Source organism: Anoplolepis gracilipes, chromosome 14 (assembly GCF_047496725.1).
Source record: "Anoplolepis gracilipes chromosome 14, ASM4749672v1, whole genome shotgun sequence".
Lineage (NCBI taxonomy): Eukaryota > Metazoa > Arthropoda > Insecta > Hymenoptera > Formicidae > Anoplolepis > Anoplolepis gracilipes.
This window is the reverse complement of record NC_132983.1, coordinates 5,761,995-5,783,261: the sequence shown is the minus strand read 5'-3', so window position 1 is coordinate 5,783,261 and position 21,267 is coordinate 5,761,995. Positions and strand designations below refer to the sequence as shown.

General features: G+C 29.8%; 2 protein-coding genes across 3 annotated transcripts; both read right to left on the bottom strand.

The window, feature by feature from the left end:
* Positions 1-1,294: 1,294 nt before the first annotated feature.
* Fatp1 (Fatty acid transport protein 1) lies at positions 1,295-16,641 on the bottom strand. 2 transcript variants are annotated; one of them, XM_072905593.1, is made up of 13 exons: positions 16,487-16,641; positions 16,144-16,263; positions 11,863-12,359; positions 7,140-7,290; positions 6,344-6,581; positions 5,925-6,159; positions 4,543-4,744; positions 4,067-4,259; positions 3,780-3,920; positions 3,265-3,402; positions 2,794-2,951; positions 2,471-2,624; positions 1,295-1,956 (listed from the first exon to the last, which is right to left on the bottom strand). In XM_072905593.1, the coding sequence occupies exons 2-13, from the start codon at positions 16,219-16,221 to the stop codon at positions 1,802-1,804; spliced, it is 2,340 nt and encodes a 779-aa protein (XP_072761694.1). In that variant the 5' UTR covers positions 16,222-16,263; positions 16,487-16,641; the 3' UTR covers positions 1,295-1,801. The 2 variants fall into 2 exon arrangements, with proteins under 2 accessions (XP_072761694.1, XP_072761695.1); XM_072905594.1 differs by having other exon boundaries at positions 16,144-16,238.
* A 662-nt stretch (positions 16,642-17,303) lies between these two features.
* Tektin-c (Tektin C) lies at positions 17,304-21,081 on the bottom strand. Its single transcript, XM_072905597.1, has 6 exons — positions 20,911-21,081; positions 19,940-20,230; positions 19,447-19,725; positions 18,882-19,104; positions 17,655-17,873; positions 17,304-17,526 (listed from the first exon to the last, which is right to left on the bottom strand). The coding sequence occupies exons 1-6, from the start codon at positions 20,982-20,984 to the stop codon at positions 17,389-17,391; spliced, it is 1,224 nt and encodes a 407-aa protein (XP_072761698.1). The 5' UTR covers positions 20,985-21,081; the 3' UTR covers positions 17,304-17,388.
* Between the last annotated feature and the right edge of the window lie 186 nt (positions 21,082-21,267).

Genomic DNA, 21,267 nt, shown 5'->3' with positions numbered 1-21,267 from the left:
GATTAAAACGATAGAATAAAATTTTAATTTAATAAAGAAAATAAATATTTATAGTACATTTTATAGTAGATTAAACTTAATTTTATTTTCTCTAAAATAAACTAATGTTTATTAATTGTATATGATTATAAATTCTTTAACTAATTGTATAATTATGATAATTTTATTTTAATAATGTCTCTATTTATAATAACTTATTAATAATAACTTTTTGCAATCCATTCATTCATATTGATTATAATAATTTGCCTCTACATTAATTTAAGCAATGTTGCGTAATAATAAATCTCTCCACGCAGAGGCATTTATTATTATTTTATATTACTTATTATTATTATCTACATTGTAATGTCTTTAATAATTATATGGCCTTAAATATTATATGATAACGGAGCAATTAATAACTAAAAAAATTAGAGATTACATGTGCTCGCTTGTTGCCTGGAATTTAACGATAGTCAACAGCTTTATTACATTCTTCAATCAATTGTAAATATTTTCTGATCGTCACACATTGATTAAGTAATTTACATTGCAGCGTCTTTGCAAACATATATATGTATTATCGACTATAATTTCCTAATTACTCATTAGAATCAATAACTGGAATTTTATTTAGAAAATCTTAATTTAGACAATCATTAATTGCTTAATTAATATTAAATAATAGTACATATGTACATATGTTCAATCACATGATAATTCAAAGATTATGAGAAAATTGTCTGTATAGTGTGCGTCGTACTAGAAAACATTTATTATTATTTTGAAGATTTTCAAATTTTCGAAATACTTTTTGCTTCTATGCTTTTTTTTTTTTTACTTTTCTCAAATAAATTGATTTTGACAATGCAAGTATCTAAGACTGTGTAACGATTCACTGTCAGAACCAAAAATCTATAGTTTACGACACGTACACTATAGATTTTGTACTGATAGTGAATATTAAAATGCTGTCTAAGACATCTAATAAAATATTACATAATCTAATAAAAAAAATCGAAACTTGGAAGATTTATAAATTATTTTTTGTAAAACTTTTGTAATTAGCTGGTTTTTTTTTTTATTATACTTTAATATTTTAAACAGTGTGCAAATAATGGATATTTAAGAAATATAATAGATAAACAATCGTTTGTATAATAAGTATTTATTATACACATTTCTAAATATTTTTTTATGAAACAATACAAATATTAATGTAAAACACAACAATATTACAATCTGATGTAATTCAATAATTAAATAATTGAAAAATATCAAGGCTGTGCGTTGTAAGAAAAGACTATCATAATTTATAAATATAATAGAAATATTTATATAAAGACATATAAAGTATATTAAAGTTTGATTAAAATTACCATACATAATGCAAGTATAAAGAATATTTTAACATTAAAAATATTTTGTTGTTAAAATGTTGATTTAAAAAACCATATATTACATATACATATCACATTTTTATAAAAGCTCTAATTGCATAACTGGATAACTATTTAGTGTTGCATCGAGATTGAATTATTCGTTTCATATGCATTTGTTGAAATTCCCATTAATACCCATACTCTATATATATTTGCATACTCTATATACAAAACCTAATTCAATAATAACAGCTATCAATATGTCGATAAATATAAATATACTCTGCTTAATATATGGTTGAAATACCGCAATTAATTTATTGTTTAAATAAAATTAGGATTTTCTGAAATTCGTGTAATAATAATTTTGTGTATGACAGTAAAATATTCTAAAATACTAATTATTGCCATAGTTTGTATTCTTCCTGTTAACACGCTTAGAATTTGATTTTGCCTTGTTGAATTTGATCATAAATCTCTCGTGTTAATAGCTGATAACCAAGCTGCGTGTCTAAATAATATAGTTTGTCTTGTATTTTTTCTACGTTGTACGCTTCTTCTTGGAGATCTTTCTTCTTCAACTTAAATGTTCCTATAAATCATGAATATAAATATTTAGCGTTTATTTTATACAGTACCGGCCAAATATATATCACCTTTAGCATTTTTGAGTATAATTTTATTCAAAGTGCATGAATATTTATAATATATATCATAATATATGTTTTAATAGTAAATACAACTTACCGAATAAAATATTTTTCATAAAGTAATATAAAAACTTAATTTTAATAATATAAAAAATTAATTTTATAAGTAAGTAAATTAAATTAAATTTATGCTCAAAAATCCTAAAGGTGATATATTTTTGGCCGGTACTGTACATGTAATTTACAATACATATCTTCTTCGCATATTTTATATTATAATATTCTGAAACAAAAATCATCGCGTCTCGTGATTTAATTTCTTAATTCAACTTCTCTACATTTTTCAGTGCGATATACAATAATCTTATCAGTTGGAGCATATATACAGCTCTCTATTGAACAACACTTATTTTTCTGAAACAATAATATGAAATTTATACATAAACGCGCGCGTACCTGTGAGATCAATTTGCGTCAGAATTCTGACAAATTGTGGTCTAGCGTAGGTGGGTAATTGTTCCTTAATGTCAACACTTAGTTTATTTACATCCAATGTTCCGTTTTCATCATAAATTGCAGCCATTCCTGCTCTACCTTCAACGCCTCGAACCTAATATCGATATAATGATATCTTATTATGTTGCTATAGAGCTCTCTCCTTTACGTTCTTTCGAAAAATTGCAATTTTTGTATTAAGACATTTTATTGATATAATAATTGCATTAGCATATCGATATTATAAAAAATTATTTGGGAAACAATAATATTAATATTATTACCTCAACGCCGTATATTATGCAATCTCGATAGTTGATAAGATTACTGATTATTCCTTCTACTTCGGAAGTGGAGACGTTTTCTCCCTTCCATCTAAATGTATCACCTGTTCTGTCCTTGAAATACAAATATCCTAATTCGTCAGTCACAAGGATATCCCCTAAATAATTAAATTTATAAAATTATCCATTTTAATATTGACAATAGTATTGTTATATATATATATATTTTTTTTTTCTTTTATTTTACTATATCTTATTATCAATATTTTTATATGTAAATGTTTATTCAACAGCCCGTAAATTTAAATAATTTGAATTATTATATGTTTACACATATTAGAAAGATTATTTTTGAATTTACAAATTATCAAATATTCTTAATTATTTCACAATTGAACGCAAATTATGCTAGAAACTTATGTAGTTTAAAAGTCGTTGAGATCGTAACGGATATTAAATGAAATATTGCACCTGATAAGAAGGCAGAATCTCCTTTTGTGAAAATATCGCGGACCACTTTTTTCTCAGATGCTTTTTCATCCACGTATCCTAAAAATGCCCTGGTCGGGTTGTTTGGTAAAATCTTTCCAATAAATACACCAGGTTCATCTATTATATAAATAAAAAATTGTCATAATTTATATAAAATATAATGCTTGACAATATCGATTAAAATATCTCTTGCTTGAGTGATAGGAAAATCGGTTTAGCCTAATACAATTTTTATTAGTATTAGGCTAAACCGATTTTGATATTTTAAAATGATAATTAATATATTCAGATTTAATTTGGCATTCATTTAGGATCTAAAATTATATTATTATAATATATATATATATATATATATATATATATATATATATATATATTATAATAATGTAATTTTAGATCCTAAATGAATGCCAAATTGAATATTTTTTATTTTTAGTTCGTTAAATCTGAATATATTAATTATCATTAATTACGTTTATCGACGCAACACTTACGTGGTTCACAAACTTGACACAACCCTTTAGAATTGCGTATAGGCTCGCCCTCTTCATCTACTTTGATGATGGAAATAGGATACACCGAAGGAATGATTCTTGAAATAAAACCTACTGCTCCCGTTTTATTATCAACGTTCACTGAAAATAATATGCTTTTTATAGCGTTCTTCAAGTATTAGGTGATACTTTGAGAGAGATACTTTGAAAATCGATATTTTATATCTATTTCATATTATGTACATTTTATTAGTGTATATATAATGGATCTAAATATTTATACTTACTAATATTACTATTGCCTTCAGTGGCGCCATAAAATTCAAGCACTTTGGGAATATTGAATCGTTTTACAAATTCTTCCCATATCTGCGGCCTTAGCCCATTTCCAAAAATCATTCTAACGTTATGCTCCTGATCTTCCTTCTTGGGTGATATTGCCAAGATATACCGACACATTTCGCCTATGTATTGAGCAACCTGATATTTTCCAAAATTTTTTCAAATATTTAAATTATAATGCTTATATTCAATATTAATTAAAATATTTCATTAATGGCTTGTGAGTCTAAATAGAACAATATATGGCAAATATTAATTATATATTCCGTATATACTATTAAGAAACGATATAACTCTCACACATGCACATATATATATATACATACGCGGATAAAAATGAAACTAGCATGAGCATAAATTAAATTATTATTAAACGTTTACAGCTATCTAATCAATATTTGACAAATTAAAAATTACTCACCGTACACTTGTATTTAAGACAATCATTAAAATACGCGCTTGCTGAAAATTTCTTTCTAATTACTGTTGTATGTCCATATAACAAAGCTTGCCCTGCAGCCATAACTCCGCCAGCAGTATGATACAATGGTAGAGGTGTGTATAGTCTATCAGATTTACGTAAAAAACCCACATATTGTACAGCAGCTGCTATAAAAATAAATCTAGAAAAAAATACAATGTAATATAATTTGTTTCAATCTTGATATTTATTATTTTTTGCAAAATAATATTATATATATATATATATATATATATGTACAGAGTGTTCCATTTTAATTCCTCCAGTCGAATATCTCGAAAACCAAGCCTGGGAGAGAAAAACGTTTCAGGCAAAAGTTGTATGGTTTCGAAGGGGCCATAAGATGGTACCATTGATCTAACCTTGAAGAGTTATTTGAAGGTCACGTAAAAGTTACCTCAATTTTTTTAAACGGCACCCCCTATTTTTTGTTACATATTCTTGTAGCTGACTTGGAGAGCTTTCCAAAACACTATGATAAAATGTTTTTTCATTAAACACTTTTCGAGTTATAAGGATTCAAAGTTGCAATATTTTGACATAAAATACAAGATATCTCGTAAAATATTCATTTCTCGATTATCTTACCCTAATAGTTTTATGCACAGAATAATGAGACAAATCAATTTGTGTAAAGAAAACACATAGTTATCTTTAAGAAAAAATCTGAATTTGCAACTAGCATTTACACATTTTTACTTTAACATAATTATGTGTTTTAATTACGCCAATTGATTTGTCTCGTTATTCTCCTGCATAAAAGTATTAGAGCAAGATAATCGAAAAATGAATATTTTACGAGATATCTTGTATTTTATGTCAAAATATTGCAACTTTGAAGCCTTATAACTCGAAAAGTGTTTAATGAAAAAACATTTCATCATAGTGTTTTGGAAAGCTCTCGAGATAAGCTACAAGAATATGCAAAAATATATAGGGTGTTCCATTTAAGAAATTCAAAATGACCTTCACGTGACCATCATATGACTCTTCAAGATCAAACTAATGGCACCATCTTATGTCCCTCTAGAAACCATACAGCTTTTGTCTGAAACATTTTTTCGAATTTTCCATATTTTTCGAGATATTATTTCACTGGAGGAATTAAAATGGGACACCCCGTATATTTGTATATTTCTATTCTAATAATTGAGAGATAGATAAATAGATAGATAGAGAGAGAGAGAGAGAGAAAGAAAAAAATATATATAAAATTAACAATTTTTATAATTTTGATAAAGTTTGAGCCAAAAATTTGTAAAAACTTTAAATCTTTTTGGTGAAAAGAAGTAAAGCGTATAATGTATAGTACATATATTCACCTTGAGCTGGTAATAATTGCTGCTTTTGGAAGACCTGTAGTACCACTAGTATATATATATAACAGCCTGTCGTTATGACCGCCTTTCTCTTGCACCACCGGTGGTGTTACAGACGTATCCATCAGAATGGCATTCAGATCTTTCTCTTTTAATCCGATCGACATTGCATTCGGATAATTCCCGAATCTGTATAATGCCAATTTAGCGTCTAAAGACGAAGCGATATCTGTCACAGCTGGAATTGACATTTAGATATTTAGATATTTAAGATTAAAAATTATGAAGAAAAAAATGACGTTAATCAAACTACTAACGATAAAGCTAAAAATAAAAATCGATTTTATATGTAAATATTAAATTTGTGTTACCTCGATTTTAACGCAAAAAGTAATAATTGTATTGATTAATTATTCTCTTACCGTTAAAGAATTCTGCGCCGTATATAAGCGCCTGACATTTTGCAATGTTGAGACTGTGCAATAGGCTACTCTTACGGAGATTGGTGTTAATCAGAGACGTTATAATGCCAAGCTTGCTTAAACCTAACCAAATCCCAACAAATTCTGGCCGATTTTCTAAAAATAAAGCAACTGCATCTCCTTTCTTGTAACCATGCGTTTTGAATATTGTCGCGATTTTGTTACTAAAATCCTCCATCTATCAGAAAGAAAGAGAGATTAAGAAATCACACATTACGATATATATTTCTAAATATAATAAATCTATCTAAAAGAAAAAGGATTTCTCGAATTTTTTTCAAATCAATTAGAGAAGCCGGTTTTATTAAAATATAGATTACTATAGTTGTAACGCACTATATAATAATGATTAGAAATAATTCGAAGCAAGTTACATGTATTTTGTTCTTAAAATCGTAAATTTTTCCCCATATATAAGTAATTAGAACGATCGGCAAGTTTGGTTGAAGGTAAATCATTAATTAGAATTATTAATTATTAATTACGCAAGAAATGCTTGATAGAAATTTTTCCTGATAGAATTCGGAGTAAGTAAGGAATTAATTTGTACTATTAAGCTTGCAAATTTCCGAATATAAAGCGTCTCGATTTCAATTTATTATTTACATATATTTAAGTCTGTATAAAATATATTTTAAATTTCCAACATAAAATACCTTTGAAATTTAAAACATATGTACTAAATGCTTCTTGTGTAAAAAAAAAAAAGAAAAAAAAAAAAAAGCATAGATTTTACCTGTTGAAAAGACCATTCCTGATCTTCGAATATAAAGCAAATTTTGTTAGGATGACGATTGACCAATTGTCTAAATATGTCTGCGACGCTTCTATCCTTTTTCTCATGACCGCGTATTGACCACAGCATTAAAATGTAAGCTAGAAGTCCTCTGAAAAAAATAAAAGTTGCAAAAGTTAGAGAAGCCGATTTTTATAACAACTTGTGCAAGAAAAGATTAATATAAAAAAAGATGCATATATTGCTTCATTTCCAAATTTTTTTATATGAAAATTAATTGTTTTTACACACATTCTGTAATTTGGAAAAATACAACGAGATAAAATTCTTAAAATACAGTCAGTGCAGTCAGTTATTCGGTAATAGCTAGGTAACCAAGTCGAGTGGCCAAGAAATTCCGTTATATCTTGTTGAGGTCAAGAAAAGAGGATGTTACATTCCTTCAGCGGCAGTGTAGGAAGGACATTTAGCTAGCAAGTTATAAAATAAGGTGGGGGAAGACAAGGACATATAATACAGAAGCGATCAAAAGTTTGCGCGCCGTGGAAGAAGAAGAAAAGATTTTTTTTTTCTTTAACATATATTATACTTTTGAAGTCTTTGCGTCTGTCTCTTTTTCTTTTTTTTTTTTTATTTTTACTTAATTTTTCCTCCTCGCCACGCGTCTAGACTCTCTTTTGAAACGTTCCAATAATATTGATTCCTGAAAAGTATGCGAGGCGATCAATCCGCCTAATCATTCTTCGATCTCTCATGAATTATAAAATGTAGCAGTGTCCATGATCGTGACTTTGATGGTCGCCTAGACCATCTCAATCACGGTCACAATCATGATCATGATGATGTCCATAGTCACGGTCATGATATTACAAATATGACCACGATGAAAAATTACCTCGTCTTAGAATAATTAAATGATCAGAAACGCACGTTTTATCGATATCAGCGGAACGACATAAGAATCATGATTTTTATATAATATTATGGATGTGATATATGATCTTTTTTTTAGATCGCGTCGCGCGATCGACGCTTAATTGATTTTCAGACTTGCAGAATTTTTGTTGTATAAAATTATTTTTAATTTAAGCTTTGTATTTTTCCGATAAAATATTATGTAGTCTGAACCTTTCTGATCCACGTTACAATCCCTGTGAAAAAAATTATTTTATAGCAACTGTTGTGGTTTTTTTCTTTCTGAGTAAATAAATATCTTTCAATATTTTTATGTAAAAATCTTGCTTTAGCTGATGAAAAAATTGCAGAATAAAAAACGTGTTGCTCACAAAAGCGGAGAATATTAGCGAAGGCCGCTATGAAAGGGTTTTCTTTTAACGTTTCAATGTACATAAAATGTTGTATTTCTAAGAGAACATTATATGTGTTCATAATTACTCAAGATTGGATATATATTTGCATACGCACGCATGGAGAATTTTGTATGATTGCACGTTGTTCACATTAGCTTTACATCAGTCTCAAGGCTTAGCAGTTAAATTATACCATATAAATAGTTTTTAAAGCTAATTTGCATGTAAACAGATTTTACGTCATATTGAAAATTATGTGTGCGTTATTATAATTACATAATTAGATGTTCCTTTTTGTTCTGGATTGTACATACGTTCTTTTAATTATTTATTCTTTTCACGCAACCTCAAATTGAGACAGAAAAATATATTGCATCTCGTTGAATAAAATTCGAAAGCGAGATAATGAATCACAGTAACAGTAAATCTCACTTAGATTTTTTTAGTCCAAGAAAGCAACATCAGCTTCCGGTGAAAGTTGCTTCATCTTTCTTCGCGCACGTCTCTTATCTCTGTATAATATCGATTGTTGACATTTGGGCAGAAATCTACTCTAAAATATAAAATTATTTTTAATTTAAGCTTTGTATTTTTTGCGATAAAATATTATAGTCTGAACCTTTCTGATCCACTCGTTAAAATCTACGTAAACTAGAACGTTTTATTCTTTGTTATTGCAGAGAAAGTTTCAAGTTTCTATTAAACGATACACGCAATTCAATAAAGTTATTTACTGCGCCTCTACGAGACAGTCTACAATATAAAAGAAAAAAAAAAACACATCATTATTCTATTTTTGATACAGAGATAATTATATACAGAATAATTAATTGAAGATATATTAAAAATGAAACGAAAGAAATTATTTAAATTCTTTATATGTACGTGTTTTCATATAAATATAGCATTTATATCGAGTAAGATCGTAAAAATGAAACGATTGTACTTTTATTCGGTCCGATTATATAAATTGAATATCAGCTATTGGTAGTAATATTTCTTATTTTATTTCTAGACAAGATTTAAAAATATATTTCACTCGAGAAATTAGCTTTTTTTATCTTTTTTTTTATAAAAAGGAAACAATAGAATCCCAGCTAGAACATAAAACTCATTATGACGTCACCCAAAAGTCATTTTAGAAAAATCATAATAATCTCATTTGATATACTTTTGCCAATGTTTTGGTGACTTATTTTTCATATTATAATATCATTTTTTATATATATTACGCAATTACTTGTTTATTTAATTATTCAGGTATATTTTAATTATATTTAACCAACATAATCTTTTTAAAATTATATGTGCGATTATTGAACTTAAAAATTTATGATTCTTTTTGTCATTTTTAACTCATTTTTTAATCATTTTGTTTAAGTAACTTTTAAGTGATAAATAAAATCATGATGACGTCATAATGATATCATTATGAGTTTCATTTTCTACCTAGGATGACACGTATTATTAATCGACCCAAATTCTGAAGAGTTAAGTTCATTTATCATTATAATATATTACATGTTTAATAATTTTCTAACAATCATTGTGAGAAGTAGGGGGACTCGACGCACGACAAGGTGGGCACACTAGACTTTGGTTTGTATTTTAGTGTATACAGGGTGTCCCATTTTAATTCCTCCAGTCGAATATGTCGAAAACTAAGCCTGGAAGAGAAAAATGTTTCAGGCAAAAGTTGTATGGTTTCGAGGGGGCCATAAGATGGTACCATTGGTCTGACCTTGAAGAGTCATTTGAAGGTCACCTCAATTTTTTTAAACGGCACTCCCTATTTTTTGTTACATATTCTTGTAGCTGACTTGGAGAGCTTTCCAAAACACTATGATAAAATGTTTTTTCATTAAACACTTTTCGAGTTATAAGGATTCAAAGTTGCAATATTTGGACATAAAATACAAGATATCTTGTAAAATATTCATTTCTCGATTATCTTATCCTAATATTTTTATGCACAGAATAATCAGACGAATCAATTGGCTTAGTGTTTTGGAAAGCTCTCAAGATAAGCTACAAGAATATATGCAAAAATATATAGGGTGTTCCATTTAAGAAATTCAAAATGACCTTTACGTGACCATTATGTGACTCTTTAAGATCAAACTAATGGCACCATCTTATGTCCCCTAGAAACCATACAACTTTTGTCTGAAACATTTTTTCGAATTTTCCATATTTTTCGAGATATTTCACTGGAGGAATTAAAATGGGACACCCTGTATAGCTAATCCATTACCACAATTCATGCTGGCAATATATTTATATATGTGTGGAATGAATGTGTACACTTCATGTACAAAATAAGAATGGATAGTAAGGTCTAATCTCATAATAGATATAAAGAAAGATAAGAATTTAAATATAAGAATATAAAAAAAAAATAAACAAAATAGTTTTTAGACATTTCTTATTTTAAATTGATGTCTGAGAATTATTTCAACTATTTTACACTAATTATCTAGAGCATAAATTCCCGAGTAAGCACTTTGAGTTTATTATTGATAAAAATTGAGAGGAGTCGATCGAAACAGCACACTTTAAAAGCGTGTTAGATTTTTACTGATTATTTCTTTCAATAAATCGCAGATACAAGAGCTTTGTTATTAGCATATCTTCAACGATGTTTTTATTTCATAATCTTTTAATCTTGCAAAAAATGTATAAGAGCGTTATTAAACATCAAGAGGAAGAAAGAAGAAAATGATCACTGACAGGTATTTTTTTGCAATCTATAAACCGGTTATACATGTTGTAATATCATTGTTAAATCTGATCTACATAAATAGAGAATTTATCGCTGAAGTTAAAGTCATGGTACACTTTACGTATAAACAGTTTGCTATAGAAATATACAAAATCGTAAAATTGACAAACATGCAACGTGATAAATAAATTAGCCATTGCATAAATATTCTGCATTTTTCTGATAAACTGAGTCTGAATAATTGAGAGATTGAAAATTCACCAATGTTCTGTTTAAAAGTATTGCTAAAGCGACGTAAAAAAGTCGTAGACGAGAGGAAATTTCTCACAAGTAGTTTTCTGTTTTTTCTTCAGTCTTATACTTTCCTTGTGTCTATTGACGTAGTCCCCGATCGTATCCATGATCTAATCGTATATTACGCAGTTATATATATTAAAAAAATGTACGTCACTATTAATGCAATCACTGTGATTCATGGACATTCACAAACTTTATTTTTCCCAAATGTTATGGGTCAATTCATCTAAATTCCACTCAATCCTTCGCTCAACGAAAATAAAAAGAAAGAAGAAAAAAAATACCAGGTAGACCCTAATTCACCATTTAACGATCAAAGGTCGATCACTAAAGTACGATCTTTTAATTAAACTATACTCGAATGAAAATGAAGGAAAAGAGGGTCTGGACTCACTTGCTATCACGTGGCAACGTCCTCAGGGCGACGTAAATCCATCTTAAACGGCCACCAGCGACGAAATAGGCAACGGAAACCACTAGGAGTAACTGCACGAGGTAGATGGGACCCATGTAGATTGTCACTAGAGCCAAGGTGCCAGCCACAATCGCCAACAAAAGCATGATGAGAGTGAAGCGTCTTAGAAAACGGCCGACTGCCTTCCAGCGGCTGCCGCTCGCCGAGTCTCCCTCCGATCTCCGATCCATTGGTCCGGCATCTACGCCAGCACGTGCGCTCCTCTGCTCGGCGTCCTGGCCCTGACGCGTACCGACGTTTACATCGCGCCCCACTCCTACGGCCGTTGCCCTCGCGTCACATCTGGCGTTAGACGATTCGCGCGGCGCCGATGTCGGCGCCGAACTCGGCACCGATGTCGACGCCGACGCTGGCCGCGGATGGCCCGCCGACGGCGATACTCCTACTCCGAAACGGCCCTCACCACGCTCGATGTCCTATAAAATGCGCGGAAAATCTTTGGAGATTGTATTAAGGGAACACCGAAGTACCGACCGAGTTCTAAGCTAACAAAACAATATATTTACTTAATATAAAAGCTGCAATTTATCTACATAAAATAAAATAGGTTCTCCCCTCTCAGAATTGCATGAAAGAATATTTGTGAACTTTTAGAAATGAGCTTAGAAGCCTAGAAAAAAATATTTCTTTGAAAATAAATGTTGTGCGGCAGAACATTTGTTTTTGAAGGAATACTTCTTTTCCAGGCTTCTAAGCTCATTTCTAAAAGTTTACAAATATTCTTTCATGCAATTCTGAGAGGGGAAAACCTATTTTATTTTATGTATATAAATTGCAACTTTTATATTAAGTAAATATATTGTTTTGTTGTTAGGTTAAAACTCGGTCGGTACTTCGGTATCCCTTTAAACAATGGAAGAAATCGGCAATCCGGATCGTTTACAAATTTCTGTCCGGTTTGTCATAATTCATCGATTCTTCGGGTTATCCGGGTGACCCGATAAAGGCTTGTAATAAGATTGATGCTCACATAAGAAGCTAATATAAGCGAGTCGCAGGTTGTTATTAAATATTCAAATATGAAAATATTAATAAATACAAAAAATTACTGAGAAAATATTAATTTTAATATTAATATTTTATATAAATATTTATTTGCATAAGTGTATATATTAGAGATTGATACAAATATTTTTTTTTTTATACTTTAGTATAGTGTTATTTTGGTGAGATATGTATTTTTCGCACCTTTCAAGGTTTCAATTATTGCAAAACGTGCGAACATTTAAAAAATAAAAGAAAATCTTTTTTTTATCGTTAATTGAATATTTTTAACTTCCAGTTTACCATTCACACACATATATGCGTGTGCGTATAGAGCATTCAAGATATTTTCCAGTCACTGATTGACTAGTACAAAGTACTGCAAGGTTTCTAGTTTAGTCGACTACTTTCTAGTGTAATTTAGTTTCTCCTATCAAGCATATTTCTGCTTGTACGACCTAGTTGAAGTAAAATATAATCCAACTCTACACGTTGCTAATAATATAAAATATGCTTATTTGCTAGGTCTTATCTTGCAAAACATCAAGTACATTAAATTATTGCATATAAAACACCATTATGTGTGTTAGGTATGTATGTTACAGAACTGCTTTCTCTGCCTTTTGCAGAATTTTAATTAATAGTCTAATATAAAAAAAAAACTTACTATTAAAAGTTACTGTTAATTTGCTTTTTAAAAATTATTATGCAAATATTTAACAAGATTGACGTAAGATATCTGCGCATGAAAAGATAAAGTTTGAGCAAATATTTTTTTCTCGTTACATAATATTGAACGTCTGTGGAGTATTTTGCGTCGCAAATTAAAATTCTAAATTATTACACAGTTACAACAAAAAAAATTACATGTTCCGATATTATCTGTTATATTTTTGAATTGCATTTGATATTAATAAACGAGGCCAACGTTTTAGCCATCCGATGTTAGAGTAGCCGACTGCATCTGACGTACCGTCTGTCGTTACACATTACAAGTACCAACTATATCGCGTGCCTGTAAGTTACGTTTGGCCGCGCACGTTTCTTGCTCGCTCGCAAGATTGTACTAGGCGTCATTAATGCTTTCTACCACTTCCGCTTTATGCATTTCCGGGTTGAACGCATCATATCTAGGCCCGCTGACACACACGTGCGCCACGTGTGTGTTATATACTTACTATGAGGGCAGGAGCGCGTCTGCAAGCAACATGTGCTTTAAATGGCGCCAACACACATTTCTGCAAAATCCTTTTGAACCGCGTGTTTAATATCGCGCGTAAAATACGTTCGAATTGCCACCGTCTTCCAGGGATGCCACCCTTCTGTCACAACACGCTTTGTGTCATTTAACGATTAATATTTTCTTATCCGCACAGATGGATATATATATATATATATATGTGATTTTTAATCGGGGTAGCGAACCAGATTGATTTATATAATTCGCGTTTGTCAATTTACGACGAATTTCACCCCGACTGATTCAACCCCCAATCTCTCCACTGTAATCAATAACACGACGATGTCGCTACCCCGCGGTAGAAGGTGGTATTAAAGGTGATAACAATCATGACGTGATAATAATCGTGATAATGTCGGATCACTAACCCGTTTTCCTATGCACATGCAAATTTTATTTCTTAATTGCACTTAATATATAGGATGTCAATTATTTCAACATTTTTGCTGTAAAAAACTAGCATCGAGCATTTAAATTGTTTTGTCATTTTTATTTCAAGTCAAGAATATTAAAGTAGTTTAAATGGAAGAGAATACTGTATTACTTAATTAACGAATCATAGTTTTGCAATTCAAATTAGCTTTCTTTCATACATTTTTTTTTTTTTTTTTATGATAACTATTTTATCTCAATTTTTCTTCGTCTCAATTTTATCTCAATCATTCAATCATTTTATTGATTTAACGGAATATCTCATGAATAGTAAAGTATTAAAATATTATTGTAGAATTAAATACACACATTTTTTAACTGAATTGTTCGAGCAACATTTAATTATGCTAGGTCACGATCCCTGATTATATAAACTTCCTTCGATCGTATGTACGTTCGATTTCAAACGTGATTCAACGTGAAATAAAAATTGTTTTTAAAAATATAAAGATGAAGATAATTACGTTATATAATGCAAAAATTAACAATCTTCTTTAGTTTTTATGTTTATTTGTTTTGCAACAAGCCTTATTTAATTTCTACATCTAGTAATGATGATGCTACATTCACATAATGTATAATATTAGTTTGCGCTAATTTTTTGCAGATTTAAGGAACAAAACATATTAATCTGTTAATATCTAAGATGATTATTAATATTAAAATTTTCAGAGCATATTAAGGCTAATTAATTACGTAAGAAATATGAGATTCTTGAATTTAAATAAAAGAATGTTTGTTTATCTGTTTAATTTAATAAATATGTAATGACAAATTTATTCATTAAGAATCTGAATTTTATTATTAATCTTATGCGAGTGAGTACGTCAATCTCAGCAGATAAGATTTTATTTAGCATACAAGCAATATTTAACATACAAAATAAGCGCAAAAATAGGATATATTTTCACAAACGGAAATAAATTGCTAAAATATTTAGGACATTTAAGTTATTACTTCAGCTAAATTAGAAACGAAAGTTTAAATTGAACGTTAAATTGTCAATCAAACAGCGCCGCTTTCTACAAAGACTCATTTCTGAAATCTCTTTGCTAAAACACCTACGCATATAAAAAAGCAGAAAGAATAGATGATAATTTTTACAATAATAAATTTAATTAATGTGACATCTAGCATCCAAAATTATTTTTCTACATAATTTTCGAAAATAAACATATTATAATTAAATTAATCTTGTGATTATACTTATATATTTTATCTATTAGTAAAGTTTTACATATTTATATATACATACATACACATACTCGCACATCAGAAACAAATGATAAATCAATCATATTTTGATAAATGTTATTTTAATAAATATTAAAATAAACTTTTAAATAGAAAAAAAAATTTGTATATCCATTTAAATTTGTAGATATTTGTATTGAAAAAAATTTACTAGGCAATCTTAATTACTTAAACTGTCTTATCATCTTTCACGCTCGTTTATAAAAATAGTATTTTACTTTTGTGCACAAAATTAATCAAGTTTAACAAAAATACATTCAAAGATAAGTAAATACTATGAAGATACTTACACAATCTTTTTCGACCATTTGTGTGACGTTCATTGCATTATTGTTGTTAATTGACATGCTTGTTATAGTATCTGCCATTTTAATTCGTTAGAAAACTGCACACATTTGATAAAAAAGTACCTATATTTTTTGCAAAGAAATATTTCAATAAATTTAAACTCGGTTGCACGCGCGAAACAGTGGATAATATATATATATATATATATATATATATATTCTTTCGATCAATTTGACGATCAATACGACAAATTTGATTCTTATTTTTATTGAACTTTTTAAATTTAATTAATTATTTAAGTAACTATAGTAATCGCGCAGAATTCATCCTCGCCATCATACACACCAGATGATTTGCAGAAAACACTAATTTTACACTCTCCGTCCTTCTTAATTCGACGAGTAAAAGGAGGAAATTATGCAAAGGAACATAAGTGCAGTCCACAGATTAAACGTACATGTGCTGTACTAACTGTTATTCGATTCCTGTTACTGTCCGTACTAAAATGAAATAGCAGCCACAACTCGCTGGTCATGAAAGTGGTCTCCCTCCTTCTTTTCACGTGTACCGGTTCTTGAACGCCATCCGTTCCTTCGTCCGCTTCTTTCGCTTTATTTCAGCTAAGCGAGAGAGAAAGGAAAAGGAAAATAAAGAGAGAGAGAGAGAGAGAGAGAGAGAGAGAGAGAGAGAGATTGCAAGTGTGCATGACTGCAATTGCTCTAAGAAAAAAATATAGGAAAAAATATTAATGGTACTTTCAACCTCGTATCATAAAAATGTTTATCATGTTTTTTACATCTGCAAAAAATCATTCATCATACCATATGACAATCAGCAGCATTTTTATTATTCCCTGTAAATGTATGCGAAAGAAATTTATTGCAATTTATTATTAAAACAACGGATTCGCTTGTAGCCACAATGACGTCAGAAACCAGAAATTATGTAAATTTTTATCTAGTGCTTCAGGTTGAGAGATAAACTAGTATTTTTGCATGCGATCATCTCTTGAAATCGTGGTCATCTAATTCGACCGCAATGTGGAGGGATGACAAATCTCTTAATAACAATATAATATATGTCATTACGATATTTCTTATATTTTATATTATATATTTTTTCTTTTTTATTTTTTAGTAGAATTTGTGAGTATATAATATAATTAGGACAAGAATTTATATATAAGTGTAAGGAAAGAAATTGCTTGGGAAAGACGATAAACACGCGATTATTTTAACAGTATCGTGTTAATACGCGTTATAGTCCATGCTTTGACGTAAAGTCATGCATTCGACCTCGTCGATTTTCAAAGTGTTTGTCTTCACGTTAATATCCTCCTCGAGTTGAATTTGCGTCTTGAGCAAGTAACGTAACGATGCTTCTGCCTGCGATACATTTCATAATTATAATTATTGAATAAAATTATTATTTGCTTGAATTTTATCGAATTATATCAAGAGCCTGTCGTTTGATTCGTGTATTAAAGTTATATTATAAAACGCGAGAAGCAAACCTCGCAAAGCATTTGCTGTAGATTTGCAACGACATTTCGTAATTCGTGTATTTCCTTGACGAGATTAGCCTCAACCAAGTCTTGAGTAAGTTCCATTCCTGGACGTTGACATCGATGTCTTAATCTCGTGTGAGCCACAGCCATATAACCCTCCTTCTCGACAATAGATTTTTTTATGCGCTCTATATTACTTGACATGGCGTTAATTTGTTTGATTATCTACAAAAGAGAAATAATGGGAAAAAGTAAATATTGTACATGGTATGGGATGGATTTTTTCAATCGAGCAGGTGATCAAATATATGCCATCGAAAAGTACAATATGTTAATATACATGCAATATTTTAATATACAGGGTGTCCCATTTTAATTCCTCCAGTGAAATATCTCGAAAAATATGGAAAATTCGAAAAAATATTTCAGACAAAAGTTGTATGGTTTCTAGGGGGACATAAGATGGTGCCATCAGTTTGACTTTGAAGAGTCACATGATGGTCACGTGAAGGTCATTTTGAATTTCTTAAATGGAACACCCTATATATTTTTGCATATTCTTGTAGCTTATCTCGAGAGCTTTCCAAAACACTAAGCCAATTGAAAAATCGTCTGATTATTCTGTGCATAAAAGTATTAGGATAAGATAATCGAGAAATGAATATTTTACGAGATATCTTGTATTTTATGTCCAAATATTGCAACTTTGAAGCCTTATAACTCGAAAAGTGTTTAATGAAAAAACATTTTATCATAGTGTTTTGGAAAGCTCTCCAAATCAGCTACAAGAATATGTAACAAAAAATAGGGGGTGCTGTTTAAAAAAATTGAGGTGACCTTCACGTGACCTTTAAATGACTCTTCAAGGTCAGACCAATGGTACCCTCTTATGGCCCCCTTGAAACCATACAACTTTTGCCTGAAACATTTTTCTCTTCCAGGCTTGGTTTTCGAGATATTCGACTGGAGGAATTAAAATGGGACACCCTGTATATTGTGTATTTCGTCAGTAATTTATTTATTTATTAATTATTAATTTTTATTAATTAATAATAGTCATTAATTAATTATTTAACAGTCGGCTGTTGAAATTTCTTTCTTTAAAAGTTAATCCGAGAAACATTTTTAACACCTTTCGTTGAATATTTCAGAGACAAAAATATTCAAACATATTATCGCTGTCTAAAATATATTAATAGCTTTTTAATTTCCAAGAGATGTCAATGTACATACTTCCGAGTGTTGAAGTTCCAATTTGATTTTAGCTTCTCGAGTCTGCTCGATACGTTGTCTGAAAGCTTCGTTTGTTACGTCTTTTTGTTTTTTCAAATCATCAATTGTCTGCTTAATCATAGTATCGATGTAACAACGTAATCGTTTTGTGCTGTTTATCTCTTTATTTGCATTAATAACATTACTGTTTGTTTGCAGTTCCCATTCATTTAACGTTACCGCCCTGCAACACACAATACGGTTCTTTTTTTTTTTTTTTTTTTATTTTTATCTTGAATATTGTTACTAAATGCACTGTGAATTATTTGATGTATTATATGTGAACAGAAATTAATCGGGTTTTGTAAATTTTAACAAATTTTCTTCGACATATTTTAGTAAACTATCGTACGCAGAAAACTATATTATGTTTGTTGATACACAAAAAAAAAAAAAAAAAAAAAAAAACTATATTTATTATTTCTGATGTTACAATTTAATGTAGTCAGAAGACAGGATATATAACGCAACGTATTATGATAATGCAACAAACGATAATAATAACTTGTTACGATGCTGTACATACGATTTATCTAGAGGTGACGTCTCATGCCGAAAATGAATATTCAAGTTACAATCAATCTCCTTGAGACTTATATTAAGATGATCGATATGAAAATTGCTCTCCTTATTCTCGAGATCGTGATCGATATAATACAATGTAGCTTTCGATTTGCGAATTTGTTCGCCGATTTCTTTCCAAATTCGGTCCAGTAAGTTCTCTGATTTTTTAATTAATTCACGCTCCTTCAACAAGTTCTTCTCCACGTCGTCGTGAACTAAATCGATTCCCAATCTACGTTCCCTGTACATAATATTGTTATAGAAAATTAATTTAGGAAAAAAGTAGAATTAATTTCTAAAAAAAAAGAAATTGACACATTAACATGGCTCTTATTGCCTAGTTTGACAGTTAATTGATTTTCTCTCTCTCTCTCTCTCTCTCTCTCTCTTTTCCCCAAGTTGATTTTCGTAAGCGTACGCAATAGGAAAATTTCCGTCTGACGAATGCAAATGACCTGGCAATGAGACACTTTTCGCAAATTGCGAGAGCGTTTCTTTTTACGGACTTTAACGCGTCCGTAAGCCGTTCTTTATACGTCGACAGCGCATCGATTTCCAAGACAACGTCCTTTCTGATCCGTAGTAATTCTTTCTTACGAAATTCGATGTCATTAAGTTTTTCTTGCAAACGATGATCCGTCTCCTCCTTATTAGCTTTCGCAATATCCGCCGCCAATTCGCACGTGCGCGTTGCTTCAGCTACGATACGGTCTGATGATTCCTGTTGTGCTTCACAGCGTCGATATCTAAATAATCGAAATTATAGTTGGATATTAAAAGAGGAGGACTGATGGCGCGACGTCCATCAAATCGTCCATATAATTTGATGGAAAAACATTTTTTTATTTTCTTTATAAAAAAAAAATTATGCGTCCACGTGTTAAAATTTTCTTGCGCTATCACGTTTACATTATTTAATGTAAAATTAATGTACAGCTGTTTTCATTAGTTTTTTCATAATATTTTCATGTATTACATTTATGTCAACTTCGTAACTTATCACTTTGCGCGCGTTAAAAGTGGAATATTTATTTCGAGTGTTTTTAATACCTGTATATTTATATATTTAATATATATTATAATAATTATATATATTATACTTTTACATCACAGTATAGTTTTGTGTCAATTGCTTAACATTTTTTAGTTTGTCAATATAAGTATGTAAAACACACAATAAGCGAGTTATTTGAACTTAAAATTTCAAGCGGACTTGCCGAGACATGCAAAAAATATAAAAATTAGCGTTTTATTTTTACTGTGTACGTAAAATCTAACATAGAACAACCCATTTCAACTTTTTATCACTGCAGCAAGTCGTAACTCATTGTCAGTTTTATGATAAAAAATGTGTATTTTTAATCGTAAAAAGACCTGTTTTACACAATTTCATTGGATAATGTATGCATGACTTATTCCAATATACCTGAACTGATTGTTATAGTGCCACTCGTTCAATGTAAACCTCGCGGGGAGAGACGGCGTGCAATTTACGTTCATTTTGATGAAGATCGGCTGAAAGATCTCAGATTAGACAAAGAGTTTTATATTTCAATGAGAAACGGATCACGAGGAAATTATCTTCCTTCAATGTATTATTATGTATTCGCTCGTTTCTAAGGAAACACGTTTTCCTCTTCCTCCTTGATTTCCATTCAACGGAATAATACAAATTGCAACGACACTTTATTCTCACATAATAGCCGCAAATAAATCATTGATTGTCAAAAGCAATAGTTGAAACAACAGCATTGTTTTATTAATTTATTAGAGAATTACATGT